Source organism: Cupressus sempervirens, chromosome 3 (genome assembly GCF_028749045.1).
Source record: "Cupressus sempervirens isolate cs-2001-9-10 chromosome 3, ASM2874904v1, whole genome shotgun sequence".
In the NCBI taxonomy this organism is placed as follows: domain Eukaryota; kingdom Viridiplantae; phylum Streptophyta; class Pinopsida; order Cupressales; family Cupressaceae; genus Cupressus; species Cupressus sempervirens.
The window spans coordinates 436758394-436774434 of NC_143120.1; the positions used below are offsets into that span (position 1 = coordinate 436758394).

The following is a 16041-nucleotide window of genomic DNA, read 5'->3' on the forward strand; positions in this document are numbered from 1 at the left end:
TTTCTTTTGTTTTAATATATCCATCAAATTTGTATTAAAAAGGATTCTTTAAATTGTCATTAAATACAAAAACATACAACTACTAATTAAAATTATTTTTTATATGTACAAATGAAATTTACACAAAAGATATTTGTGGGACCTTTTGGTATAGTCAATCAAATAAGTCTTTTGTGGACTTTTACAAAAGCAGCTTCTACCTAGTTCTAACGTACATGGACACTTAAAGGATAGTGACTATGACCCTTTTCACACTTGCAAGTAATTTTTTCAAACTCTCTCTGTACACATGAAGACTATTCTTTTTCAAATTGTCCCTAACACGTGAAGTTTTAGATTGCTATTTAGCTTACCATTGGACGACAGACATTCGGCTCTTCAAGTTTCAATGGGAAAACAATTTCAATGCGGTTATTGTGTCATCGGTATATCTTCAAGTTTCTTCTTCTTCTTCTGTCTGAACAAAATACAAACTCAAAAACTTTGCTTCGATCTCACAAGCACACTGAAAGCAATGCTATGAAATGATGAGTTGAGTGACACATTACCGAAGTGAGGAATATATATAGCCTGTTCGTGTTATGTGGGCTTGCCACGTTTTGTAGACCTTGACACCTACGGGAACACTTGTCGTTGTTTCAATGGGAGTAGGTGCGCAGAGCTTTGAGGTGCTAAAGATAAGTCTAATTGTCATGAACTGACCTAAATAAATCTATATCAACGAATATTAGGATTCTATCTCCCAATATTTCCCCCATTTTGTGTACCTTCTTTATCGTCAAATCTGATCCTATACATATCTCCATATTGTCGTAGGCAGTCATCTTTATGCCTATATTTTTGCATCCATCTCAATATTTTCTTTCCCTACCTTAATATTACTTCTTTCATACTTAGATCAATTTTGTCACGTATAATTTTAGGATGAAGAGTTTTAAATTACCTAGATAAACATTTGTTATTAACTCTCGTATATTTCATTAGTCTCGGTATATCTAAAAACATTCAACATGCATTCATTTATCACTGAGTGTCATTCTCATACCTGTAGTGTAATAATTAGTTTATCAAACAATTTTATATTCTATTTGGAATTTGATTTAGTGTGTTCTCCTACTTCATTTTAAATTCATTTATGTTCCACACTATCTTGAAAGTTCATTGTAATCCAAGCCTTAATTTCATGAATACAAAACAAATCTTATCCAAACTTTTTCGAAGTTGTAACTTGATTTGCAATAAATAGAAGTAGTTTGACAAGTTTGTTGATTTTATGTTCCACCTATTCTGAAGTCCACTTCAAACACATGGTTCTCTTTTATTCTTCTGAGTTAGATCAAATTGTTTTACCAAGTTATGATCCTCCTTTTAAAAATTTTGGGTCATTTTGAAATTTTGAATTTCATTAACAAACATTGAAGATATGATCATTTTAATGGTAGTGGTTTTTCTACTACCTTCAAATGTCCCACCTTTTACTCAGTCAAATTCTAATCTATATTGCTCATTAACTATTCTGAACTAACTCAAACTTTGAAAAGTTTTTGTGCACCTTGTTTTCATCTTTCCAAACCTATTAGTCATTCTTAATTTCATTTAGCATTGAGTGAGATGTGCCCATTTTACTTAAATAGCTTTTTTTACTTTTTCTACATTTCATGCAACTGTTGAATGGTTACAAGTGTCAACTTGCTTCTCCTTCATCCCAGCTGCATGAACGAATCAAATATCTCACCAAAAAAAATTGTTAATCATCTCAAGTAATTATTATTCAATAATAGCCATTTATCATAATAAATCATCACAATTTAGTATTAAGTATTTACACATACAAATGCTAATCAATGAATCATTTATTATAGTTAATGCTTTATAAATCAAGTTAATTTATGGAAATGGCTTGGAAATATATTACAACCATAGTATACATTACTGTAATGAATGGATATAAATATGAAAATTTATGGGCTCATCAATTCTTTCCTTTATAACTGGATCTTTCACCAAATCTTCATGTCATCAAACTATCTTATCAGCCAATACCCTTATATTAGAAACATAATCAACACTTTAATTTCCTTCCCTATACACATAGGTGATGATGACCCTCTCAAAAGATTTTAATTTTCTACACACTTCTCTTATGGTGTTTTCAATTGTCCATGTCATCTATTTTTTATAATTTAATATATCTATTTTGTATTTTTGAGTCTCCTTCAAGCTAGAGGGAAGTGCACTTAGCCCTTTTTGTAAGAATAACTATTTCAAGGGCCCCATAGCCTTTCTCCAAGTTACTAGCTTGGATTCCAATTGGGAATTCCATCGCGTCTATATAATTACCACTTGGATCCCTTAAGATTACTGCACAAACCACTTCACCTAGGTTGCCTTTTGCTACCCCATCAAAATCAGCTTTAAACCAACTTTTAAGGGGACTTAGCAAAAACACATTATCTCTCTCAATGAACTTTTTACTTTTAGTATTGAAATATGAAAGAATATAAGTTTTAGGATCAAATCCTTCTAGGCTTATCATTGTGGTTTTTGTTTTTTGTATAGCATTCTCCCTTATTCATGTCATAGCTTTATTTGCAGTTACCCAAGCAGGAGCTTCCTTCTCTGTGAACACCCAACCATTTATCTTCTTCTAAGTTTTCTAGAATATGTATGAGGGGGATGATTTTCCACACAATCCTCATATTTTCATTCTTTGTTAGGCACATCCATTGTATTAGAAAGTCTTCCACACTTCATAAGAGAAGCCAATTTATGTTCCATCCCGCAAGACAATAATTCCAGACTTTCCAAGCACAATTACATCAAAAAATAAATGAAAGACAATTTAGTGATGATTTCTATGAAGAAATATATATTTTATAGAGGTTATCCAAAGTAAGAATTTTCTTGTGGACCATTATCTAGTAGATTATGCCAACTTTAGTAGTTATACCTTTTATCACATAAGAAGCCCAAAAAGGAGTTTCCTCATTAAGGGTGATTGAGAAGAAACCCAAATAAACAAAATAGACACCATTTGAGTTATTTCCCCATATTACCTTGTGCTCTTTCTCATCAATTCTCCAAGAGTTCAGATAATTCTGAATAAAATGAAGGCCTACATGGATATTTTTTATATTGACCCAATTTCCATTACCCCAACAATCAACAACCTTCTTCCCATAGGTTCTTTTGCATTGAATAATTATTCTCATATCCTCCATCTTTCTAGCAATCAAAACATTCATTAACTAGCAGTCTTCCCAAAATCTAATTTTCCTTTCATTTCTTAGTTTCCATCTAGCACCTCTAATAGAAATAGTCTTACAATCTTGAATAGAACTATAGATATAAGAATGACCATCAATGTTAGGAGAATTTAAGAAATCTTCCATCAAAGGGAAGGCAAAGAGATACTTCCCTTTAAGGATAAGGTTCCACTACTTCTCCTTAGAAAAGGTTCTCCATATCTATTTAGCAAGAAGGAATCTATTTAGACTTTTTATTGAGCTTAAGCTCATACCCCCTTCCTTTTAGGTTTGCAGATATTCTCCCAAGCAATAAGAGTCATCCTTTCTTGCTCTTCCACCCCCAACCAAATGAAATTATTCTAAGTTCTTTCAATTTGGTCTACATAGTTACTAGGGATCTTTAAGAGACTAAGAGCATAAGTAGGAAGGTTCTAAAGACTACTCTTTAGAAGAGTTACTTTCCCAGCCTAACTAAGTAAATTTCCTTTCCAACCAGCAAGCTTATGGGAAAATTTATCCAACAGAATTTCCCAATAAGTATCCAAAGGCTTGGAACAAAGAGGGAGGCCTAAATTGATACTTGGAAAGGGGTAGATTGAACAACCAAGTGTCCTAGATCTTTTGTCTATCCTTTCTTGAGGAGTATTTAGAAAGAATGAAGAGCTATTGTTTCAATTGATGAATTGACTAGTAAATAAGGAGTATACATTAAGAACCATTTAAAAAAATTATGCCTCCTTAATAGAAGCCTTACCCATAATAATGGTGTCATCCACAAACTATTCATGGGTGTAGCTCTAGGGATTAGAAGATGGGTAAGAACATGTATAGCACCATCAAGCCCCACTTTTGTGAGAAGCCTTTCCAAACCATAAGCTAAAATAGAAAAAAAATGGGGCTGATAGGCTCACCCATTCTAAGACCCTTGGTTATGTGGAAAATTTATTTGAAGCCTCGTTAAGCAAAATAGCCATGTAAAGAATGGAGATAAGTTGGTGAATAAGTTGAGTGCTTCTTCCATCAAAACCAAAATCCTTGAGAAATTTAATGAGAAAATCCCAGTCAACCTCACCATAAGCCATATACAAATTGAGATTCATAAGGAAACCCCATTTCTTAGACTTTAGTAGAGAGTGGATGTTTTCATGGACAAACATTATAGAATCTAGAAAATTCTAACCAAGGAAAAACAAAATTCTGTTGGATGGATATAATATCTAGGAGAATTTTTAGAATCCCAAAATAATAAGCACTTTAGAAATAATCTTATAAAAAGAATTACATAGGTAATAGGTCTAAATCAATTTACTTTATTAGCATTGATACTCTTGAGGATTAGAAAAATGCATGCTAAGTTGATTTCTTTCAATAGTGTGAGGGTTTTAAAAAATTCCTTCATTGTGCATTAGAGATAGATTCACTCATAATATGCTACATCTTCTTGAAAAAAAACATTGGGAAATTATTTAATCTTGGAGATTTATCTCCTTCAAAATCCATTACCACCTCCTCAATTTTTTTTGATGAGGGAGTGGCAGTCAAATCTTGATTACTAGCACTATGAATTTTATCCATTATGACAAGAGTGGTAAAATTTCTTTGCATCTCCAAAGATATCCCTTCTTCATCAGATATCCTACCTCAAGTTTTATTAAGGTGAGAAATGCAATTAAAATCCCTACACTTGAGACTTGTAGTGTGGAAATATTTAGTATTCCTATTTCCTTTCATGAGCCAAATTAATCTATATCTATGCCTCCAAAAAATTTCCTCCTTTTTCTATGATATCATGATATTTCACTAAGAGTTCATTTTCCTGATCATAAAGTTGCTCAGAGAGAGGGTCATTATGTATGCTCTCTTGGTAGTCTTTGAGTTTCTTTTCAATTTATTTTTTAGTTTCAAAATACCACCAAAACAAAAATTTTGAGTTAGAGACACCCCCTTCTGAGTTAGATACGCCCCCAAATTTTTCTCCATCATTTAGAACTATATTAAATCTCCAAGAACCATCTAGTTTTCCTTCAGCAAAGAAGATCATTCACACGAGAAGTCCTCCCAAAAAAAATTTCTAGAAAATTTGTTATTAAGAGCATAAATATTCGATATCACCTATTAAAAGTTACCCAAATATTATGATACAAAAGGTTAATAACATTTCTTTTAGAGAATAAAGGCTTACATGAAATGATACTATTATTCTAAAAAATGAAATTTCTTCCTGAGCACCATCAACATTGTTGCGAATCACCCCACCATTCTTGTACAATTGAATCTTTTAAACTCTCTCCTTTGACATTTTGGTTTCTCACAAAACTACCATATCTAGTTTGTGATCTCTAACTATGTTCTGAAGGACATATTACTTGTGAGGGTTATTTAAACCCCTTATATTCTAGGACAAAATCTTTATTTCATTGGAGTGAATTCCTTGATGGTGGTTCTTTTCCCATCTTCTATGCTCTAGAGACTCTCCATTTCTCTAGCTTGCATTGTAGGTCTCCATCCAACTACATTTTTTGGTGATCCTACATCAGCTTTATAAGATCCCCAAGAAGAGTTTCCAAAAGAGGTTGCATGTTTGAGATCCTTGTCTACATTTTTTTATGCTTCTCTGCCCCATATCCTCATGACTCTTCTGGTGTATTTTTTATTGAATCTTTCTTATTACTCAAAGACATAATATCTTTAGGGTAAGATGATTTAACCATTTCTACATCTTCAACATCAACCTAAAGGTCAATGTTCATTTCCCCTAGAATAGGGAATGACTAACCTTCATTAAATGATGGAGCTTTTTTCATACTTTCATAAGATTTTTCAAATCTTGATGTAAGGGGAGAGCAAATAATCTCTCCCTCCTCTTGAAGCTCAACCCAGTCTTTCCCTACTTCCTTACTATTAGATGAAACCTTGTCCATCTCTAGGCACTGCTCTTTCTCCTCATTAAGATGTTTTGAGGGGAGAGCATGTTGATCCAAGACCCCATTTACAATCTCATTTTTATCTATTTCATTCTCTTTTGTTTGATTAACAACAAGCACATATTCCTCGTTATGCTCCTTTTTAGTATTATCCTGGTCATTTGGGGATGATACAACCTTTTCACATTCTTTCTTCCCTTCTTGATAGGAATTAACCTCTTGATCCTCATTGGAATTTCCTTACATTCCTTTGTTTCCCTCTCGTGGATCTTTTCTTTTCTATAATGTTTTAACTTCTAGGTTCTTGGATGCAGGAACCTTTTCAGCTTCTTTCTTGGGTTTCTTCGAGCATTTCTTTGCCTAGTTACCTACCTTCTTGTAGATGAAATTGGAAATTGTGAGATCCTCATAGACCACTTCCTACTCCCATCAAGTAATCTTAGAGACCATCCAAATTTTCTCTCATAAGTTGGAGAATTGGTGGACATTGACACAAACCCTATAAAAAATAAGCCTAGATTTACATGTCGTGATAGGATCTATGGATAAAAATTCCCCAAATGAGAAATCCCATCCTTTAAGGAAATATTCATGCCAAAAATGAAAAAGTAGGCTAGGAAAAGAGAGCCAAAATGAAAAAAAATCATAAATATCTATATTGGGCTCCAATTTTTAAGGCTAACGAGTTTTCCCTTAACATCCAAGGGCCTCCACATAGAGAATACTCTAGAAATCTTCTTTTTTGGTGAATCTAAATTAGAGGAAGCCATGGGGAAGGGCCACAATTACTACTTGTCATTTTACTTTCCATTTTCCTTTCACCATGGTGCTCACTACTTCAATATTTGGCCTTGACCCTAAAAACTTTCCAACTAGCATAAGCTCCATTGTAGAGATAGAGTGATCAACTAAATCATCTGTAATAGTGCTTTGGAACTCCCCCTTTTGAAAATCTACTTTGCAAGTTATGAGCAGAAAGGAGGACATAGCACTGGGTTTGACCCCAAAAAGAAAAGATTGTTTCTTAGATTCCTGACATGTCTCCTAAATAAGATTATTCTCTTGAGAATCACATGGAGGACTGTGTGATACATCCTTGGTACCCTCAATACCACTAGTGTCTTGAGCCCCATTTTCATCCTCATCTCCACCAAGCACTTCGTTTAATTTACCTTTCTTAGTTCACAATCCAATGTTATGAAATCCAACCTTTTGTTGACCATCCACAATCCTCAGGGGGACCTATGAAATTGTAGAACCATTCCCTTGTCTATTGTCACACCATTTTTTGCTCGTCACTTGATTCAAATTCGCCATGTAGTTTTTAATATAATGATGATTAAATAAAAAGTAAAATTCATCCTCTTCTTAGTATAACTTAAAATTTAAGAAAAATAGCACTTAAAAAATATAAATAGTATAATACATACATACATACATACATACATACATACATACATACATACATACATACATACATACATACATACATACATACATACATACATACATACATATATATATATATATATATAATATGAAAAATCATTATAAACATTTAGAAAATAAAATTATAATTTAAATAAAATATGGTATTAAAGACACAATTAAATGGAATGTCTTAACCTTGAGTTGCATTGTTGGAGCAAAATATTTTCTAGAATATAATAGAACTTGCTTGAGCTCAAAATCTTATGTTTTATCTAGAAACTCTTGTTTCATAGACTCCCTTTTTCTAAACCCAATGGGAATCCTAATATTTTCTCCAGTTGTCATATCCTTGAATTGGTGCACCATATATTTTTTGAATGCTCCTTTGCTAAAGAAATTTGGAATTTATTGGGTATCACTTTGGAAGGTGATGCATATGTTCTACACACTATTTCTATATATTTAGAGGAAATCAATAAATCGGGATATTATTTTTGTTCTACTCTCTCTCATCTCATTGTCTGGCTTATTTGGAAACATAGGAATGAGGATATATTTATAGGTAGAACTAGGATTCTTATTGAGTCTTTACAAAGACTCATTCACCATAATATCTTTATGCAAGTTTCCATGTGATTTTATTGGCCATGGAGGACAAGCTTCTCAAAGTCTCAATGAATGAGCCTCCACTTTCAAGAAAGGAGTATCATATGTTTTTAGTCAAAGACAAGACCGATTTGGATTTTGACTATACCTTGAATAGGTTTATTGAACAAATCAAGAAAATTAAGAAAACTGTTGATGTTACTTCTCCCAACACTGTCTCACCTCAAGTAGCTCCTATTGCAAATTTTTCTTTTGGCATTACCTCCAATTTTGTTATATAAGCATTTCTCCATCCCCCATCAGCTCTACCAGAAGAGATTTGGATGTCCAGGCCATAAAACTAGACCATTCATGATGGGTTGAGACTCATATGAGTATTTGACCCCATGCCATTGGCTTCTTGGTTCAAGATGTCATAGTGCTTAGGGGATTTCCTTTTTTGCTTAATGATTTTCTATATTATGTATTTTTTTGTCTAAGATGTAATTGTACATCAAACTCTATGATATGTATTATATCTTGGGATAGATGCAAGAGTAAAAGATGTGAGACCTTGTAACCAAATTGATGCTCAATATTTTCATTATAATTAATAAAAAAAAGTATTAGCAACAAAAATAAATTATATAAAGACTATTAAGACTTTTTTATATTAACAATTAAAACAAATTCAATTTATTTAAATCACCCAAAAGTCCAACCTAATGTATTCATACTTGATCAACATATAATTTTTAATGTATTATCAAAACACGATATGTAAAAGAATTAAATTAAAGCATTCTAGAACTACCAACTTTAAGAAATAATGAACCCTTATGATAATCTTATTAAAATTTGCACCTTTCACTAATATATTTCACTTAGACAAAAATGACTTTAAAAAGGTGAAAAAACTTAAAATTTCTCATTGCTTAGTGAAGCAAATTAATATTATGAGAAACATGTTTCTTATGAAGAGGAACATAATTTTTTTTTGTTTTTTTGAACTTCCCTTGTATATCATGTTTTAGTTTAGGATTTAGCCACTACCCATTGTACATCTCCTATAAAGAAATCATTTGACATTAAGATGCTAACAAAAAAATATAATATTATCTAATTCACAATATCTGATCAATTCAACAAATAAAGTATACGTGGTTATCAAGTCGATATTAACTGTTGTAATAATGTCCTAGGATAGAATAGGAGTATGGATACAATGAAGTCGACATTAACCTTTTTTCCTACACAAGGGTCCACTGCGCACCGAGTCTGCGAACCCCTTGACACGCAACACAAGAAGAAAATATCACCAGCAACATAATTTACCGTCTCTGTGAACCCTTTGACACGCAACACGACGAAAATTTCAACCGCTACGTAATATTTTCGGGGCTTAAATACTGTTAGGGAACCATAAGATATACTAATCGGCCTCTTCCCATTCCGGTGAATGTCCATCCTGGAAACTCTCTTTGAAAAATCCTAATGGTGGAGGGGCTTCATCGATGGGAAATATATGCTTATGCTTGCGTTTTACAGTTGCCCTGCTTATTCAGCTCAAGAGTACTAGTGGTGCGGGAGATACTATTTCGTTCGGTGCCTCTCTCACTGGAAACCAGACAATTATTTCAAAGAATGGTACATTTGAATTGGGATTCTTCAGCCCCAATGGAAGCAACTGGTATATTGGCATCTGGTACGCCCAAATTCCAGAGAAGACTTATGTTTGAGTGGCCAACAGGGAGAGACCTGCCAGGAAACAGCCAGGAGTTTTGAAGCTGTCAAAAGATGGCAGATTGGTACTGTTCGATGCACAAGGTGGCGCATCTATTTGGTCAGTCAACACAACAAACAAGGCATCCCGGGCTGTGTTGTTGGATTCTGGTAATTTCCTACTGCCGACGGGTGCAGGCAATGAATTTAATATTGTTTGGCAGAGTTTCGACAATCCTGCAGATACCATGTTGCCCGGGATGAGGTTCGGTGGACATCAAAAGATAGTCTCATGGAAGAGCTCAACGGATCCTGCTCCCGGACATTTTTCCCTAGAGAGGGATCCGTCAGGGGCCAAACAATTTGTGCTCAGGTGGAACAATTCTGAACAGTATTGGACGAGCGGAATTTGGGACGGCACAATTTTCAGCGGAATTCCAGAAACTGCAGACAAGCGTATGGTCAATATCAGCGTTGAAAGCGACGGCTCTAGTTTGTATTTCACTTACATGTTGGTTCCTAATTTCAAAGTCCTGGCACGTTTCGTCCTGACCAAGTTTGGACAAGGGCGAGAGTATTTATTCGTAAGGGACGGTTGGAGCATGATCTGGTCTGTCCCCGGAGATGGATGCGACGTTTATGGTGCCTGCGGTGCCTACTCAACCTGCGACTCCAGAAATCTCCAGTCCTGCAGCTGCGCGGAAGGCTTCAAACCCACAGACAACCACGCCTGGGTTTCGCAAGATTGGGCGTCCAGTGGGTGTGTTCGGAAGAGCCGGTTAAACTGCAGCAGTGACCGATTCATCCATCTTGGCGTAGCATTGCCCGATGATCACGCTTTCTCATACCCTGCAATATCAACAAAGAAAGATTGCGAGAAAGCTTGCCTCCGCAACTGCTCGTGCACCGCGTTTTCTTTCAATCCCCCTTCGTGGCCCTCCACAATCTGGTCCGGAGATTTGCTAAGCATGCGCAACTCTACTCCATCAAATAGTAATTCGAATGTCTTCGTTCGGGTAGGTGCCTTTCCACTTCCAAAGAAACGCAAGACCAGAAGTATTGTGGGCCCAGTGCTTGGGATCGTCGGTGCACTTACCGTTGTCATAGGTATATCTTCAAGTTTCATTTACCTGAGGCACCAGCTACAGTCAATGGACAGGCGTGCAGATTCCTCGGACCCTTTTCTGAGAATGTTTGCTTACAGGGAGTTGAAAACTGTAACAAGGAATTTCAGGTCTGAGTTGGGGAGTGGAGGATTTGGGTCAGTGTTCAAAGGATCTCTACCAGACGGTACAGTCGTGGCCGTTAAAAAAATGAAGGATTCAAGACAACATGAGAAGCAATTCCGAGCAGAAATTAGTTCTCTTGGAAACATTCAACATGTTAATTTGGTCAGGCTGCGAGGGTTTTGTGCACAAGGATCGAAAAGGTTGCTGATTTATGATTACATGCCCAACGGCTCGCTCAATTCTTTCTTGTTCACCGGTAAATTAAAAAATAAACGAGAAATACTCAAATGGAAAACCCGATTTCAGATCGCACTAGGCACTGCAACAGGGTTACTTTACCTCCACGAGGAATGCAGAGATTGCATCATTCACTGTGATGTGAAACCAGAAAATGTACTGTTGGATGGTGATATGTCACCAAAATTGGCTGACTTTGGGTTGGCGAAGCTGATGGGTAGAGATCTGAGCCGCGTGCTGACGACTACAAGGGGAACGAGAGGATACCTTGCTCCAGAGTGGATCTCCGGTCTTCCCATCACTTCAAAGGTTGACGTCTACAGTTTCGGTATGACTCTTTTGGAAATCATATCTGGGCGACGAAATCTAGACTTCAATGTAGAAGATTCAAGTAAGTTTTACTTTCCGCCATGGGCTAGAACTCAAATTTACCAAGGGAACCCGACTAATATTGTGGAGGAGAGTGTTGCGGAAGAGGCAAACATGGAAGAAGTAAGAAGAGCATGCGTTGTAGCATTGCTATGTATTCAGGAGGACGAGGAAGCGAGGCCAAGCATGAGGCAAGTGGAGCAGATGTTGGAAGGACAGATGGAACCTCAAACTCCACGAATTCCAAGCTCTGAGCTTAGGCCAGCACAGCATAGTGACACAACCAGCTATAGCAATGACAATCTCACTGCTTAGAATAATGTAGCTCTATATCTTGTATATCCATTTCAATGAATTAATGTAATGCTCTAGTATCGTTCCAATCTACATAAAGTTTTCAAGCTTTGATGACAATTTTTAATTTTCAAATTTTCAAATTTTAGTATAAGAACTATTTTATGATTACATTATAATTGATATTTGATATATATATATATATATATGAATAAATATATATATATTATTGCATCTATCTAAAAATATTACATCTAGCATTTTTTATATTTTATAATTTATTCTTATTGAGGATTTTTTCTTTACTTAAACTTCATTTTGATTGGGAACTCATTATTTAATTATGCCTTCAGGCTCTTGGATAGATCATAATTAAGTAGCTTCTATAATTTATACGTATTTTCTTCTATATTTTTATTTGCATTTTATGTTTCAAATGTCTTTGTGAATCCCTTGTTTTGAATAAAACTCTATATAATTATACAATGAAAATAATATATATAAGAAAATAAAAAAATACAAACTAGTACAATGAATATTCAATATGTGAGATTGTGTGTAGTAAATCTATTTAGTTTTATGATACATTTGAGATTGAGTAATAATATTGAGATAATGTTAAGCATCTTAGTGCTTTAGTGACCTTGAAGGAGGAAAAAGAGATGTTACATGTCATTATTGTATCAAAAGTGTACATAATGAACTAAAAAGAAAAATGAACAAAGTGATTGACCATAGGAAGGATGATGAGAGATTTTAAATCCTATATAGATTTTCTAAGAGGAGTTAGAACATGAAATGAGAAAAACAAAAAGAAGAGAGGCTATGTTTTGATTAACACTAAGGATTTAAAATTATTTATTATATTTCCACAGTAAATAAATAAAAAATTTAATATCTAATATATTAGATAAGTAGTAGTTAATATTTAATTAGAATTAAAGTTAGGGTTATAATAATCAATCAATTTTCCCTTTTCTTGTAAAGCTTAGAAGTAAAATCTAAATAGATATAGTTTTTCTAATATCTTTCTAAATCAATATATACTCTAATTTCTATATTTTTTCTACACACATTTAAAAATAAATTTTAATATCCAATATATTAGAAAAGTAATAATTCATATTTAATTAGAATTAGAGTTAGGGTTATAATAATAAATTTAATAGATAAATAGAGAATTTCTATATTTTTTCTACACACACATATATAAACATTTCTATAATCTATAATTTTGTATGTGTATACTAAACAAATCTTTAAATTAAGTTCTTCTAGATAATTACTTCGTATATCTTCATGTAATTAATTTTACTATTGACACATAAATTTATAATAATCAATTATTAAAATTTTAATAGTAAATTATTACTTCAAAATAAAATTAAACATTCAACTAAGTTATTCTCACTATTATTTAAATAAATTATATAATGAACTCTTATCAAATTTTTTTTTAAATTAAAATAATGATGAATGCAAAATTTGAGCACAAGCATAAAGGCATGAATTGGTTTTACATCAACATTGAATTATATGCCAGTGATGAGATGGGAAAAACTAGCAACTATTAAATCAGCTATAAAGAGTCTCTCGATATGAGTCCAAAATGAGGTGGAAATGAAAATGGGGAGCCCATATCCTATGGTGGTCTATCAAATGATGGTTGTACATTAAATGTGCAAGAGAAAAGTAGCTAGAAAATCTAACGGCCAGCCAACCTTCAATGGCCTTTCATCCTTGATCTGCAATGTTAGGAACAATAGATCTGTAAAATTAGCCCATCCATCTTATATAGGAATTGCCTTCATAATAATGGATTACCCCATCACTCTCACATCTTTTGCTGGAAAAGGGAGCAAACAAGATTAAGGTGAGTAGGATTACTGCAATACAAGGGAAGAGTATTTACATGCCTAGCTAATATCAAAGCTTCTAATGCAAGATATTTGAGAGTGAATCGGGGCAGTGACGTATTTTCCCTTGTTGGTGATTAATTCAAACTAACAGCTCATACTCCTCTAAATCTTAATTTCTAGTTTACTTCTAGTTTGGATGGTGAAATTGGACTATTTCCATGCTGCATTATGTTAGTTGGAGATAAAACTTACACGTCTCAGTTATTGTTAGGTATTTGACCCTGATCTATTCTATGGGGTGATTGGTTTTGCATAAATGCTCAAATTTTGTAATTGATACATAATGAATGAATAATAGAATTTCATTATTAACCAGCTCTTTTTTTCTTCTATTTCTATATTAAAAAATTCTTTTATCTTTTAGCAAGATCATTCTTTAAATTTAAGATTTAGCATGAGTAGAAAATTCTACATGGTATCAGAGCAGAGGGAGCTGGAAGAAGTATTATTTTTGTTGCAGGTATTGCAAATTAGAGCTTGGTTAGAATGAAAAATTTTCATTACATTGGGGGTTGTTAATGTGTTTCTATTTGTAATCATGAACTGAGAAAAAGTTCCATTTTGGGGGAGATCAATGATGTCTAGTATGTATTTTCATCCAGCTGTTGTCAGGCTAACCTCAAAAAATTATCTGTCTTGGAAAAAAGAGATAAAGGATCATTGCATTGAGATGGATCTAATGCCCTATCTCCTTGGACACATTTTTGAGCCAAGCAAGTATGAACAAAAAATTGCATGCTTTAATACTAATGATATTGTCTATGGACTAATATGTCTTACTATTTCTAAGGATATTTTATATCATATATAGCGTGCCCTTACATTGCTTGGACCATCACCCAATAGTTGTATGGAGACATTGATTCTTCATCTAAAAGTGATGATTCCTTGGATAACTAGACTTCTATGGGTGATAATACGATTTCAGTTGCCTCATCTTGTGTGAACACATTCTTTGTGGATGATCAGTTTATTGATGACCTTGATGCCTCTGTTGTTTCCTTCGGGATTAGTGTTGCTTCATCGAAAGCTTCCAATGTTTCTCTGCGATAGGATCATTTGTGTCTTCCGGATCTAGTTCATTGGGATTGATTTCTACCAGACATATCATTTTTGCTTGTAGAATCCCTCGTTTTGGATCTAGATGATAGCATTGATTTTTTTTATCTTCTATTTGATGAAGGTGACTCTTCTTTTGTTGTTGTGAGGGAGCCACCTAGCGCTCTTCTTCCTTCTCTAAATAGTCATTCTTCACAAATTGGTACAAGTTTGGATACATTTGCACAACATCCTAAGGAGATCTATTTTCCTTTTGAGGTAAAAATTGTGTCTTTTGATTATGTTCTACAATAATTTCTAAAAGATTATAGTCATTTCAAGATCTATATAGAGACCATGGAGTAGTTGTCAGAGGCATCATACATCTTGAGATTTCTTCCTACATATTCCTTTCAGGATTGGGGAGACTTCATTCATACATCTTCAGTTATGTTTCTTCCTAAAGGGACGAATGTTGTTCAAAGACCATGGACCACCTTCTACACAAGTGTCGAGCATCTACCATTCACTAAACACCAGGGAGGCATCTATCTTCTCTTCCATTTCACTTTCTTAGAGATCTTCTTGGGTTCAAAGAAATTGTAGTATGGTAGTTTTATTGCTTTATTAACATCTATTTTGAGGGGGGATTTTATTCCTACTGGGTTTTCCCTCTTTCCTCTTCTTAGATTTTTCTTTTCTCTTTAGTTAGAATTAAGAGGGGATGTTGGTGATTAATTCAAACTAACAACTCATTACTGTTGGCGATTCATTCAAACTAATAGCTCATACTCCTCTAAATCTTAACTTCTAGTTTACTTCTAGTTTACTTCTAGTTTGGATGGTAAAACTGGACTATTTCCATGCTACATTATGTTAGTTGGAGATAAAACTTAGATGTGTTAGTTATTGCTGGGTATTTGACCATGATTTCCTATTCTATGGGGTGATTGGTTTTGCATAAATGCTCACATTTTGTAATTGATACACAATGAATGAATAAAGAATTTCATTATTAACCAGCTCTATTTTTCTTCTATTCCTA

General features: G+C 34.0%; 1 protein-coding gene and 1 pseudogene across 1 annotated transcript; both read left to right on the forward strand.

Moving 5' to 3' along the window:
• Positions 1–9642: 9642 nt before the first annotated feature.
• Positions 9643–12159, forward strand: LOC149566924 (G-type lectin S-receptor-like serine/threonine-protein kinase At2g19130 pseudogene; annotated as a pseudogene).
• On the forward strand, positions 9703–12159 carry LOC149566925 (putative inactive G-type lectin S-receptor-like serine/threonine-protein kinase SRK). The gene has a single exon (XM_089817439.1). The coding sequence runs from the start codon at positions 9703–9705 to the stop codon at positions 9925–9927; it is 225 nt and encodes a 74-aa protein (XP_089673565.1). The 3' UTR covers positions 9928–12159.
• Positions 12160–16041: the final 3882 nt, after the last annotated feature.

Bases quoted from the DNA above. Each gene is read 5' to 3' on its own strand.
- LOC149566925 (XM_089817439.1), top strand. From the start codon at position 9,703: ATGGGAAATATATGCTTATGCTTGCGTTTTACAGTTGCCCTGCTTATT.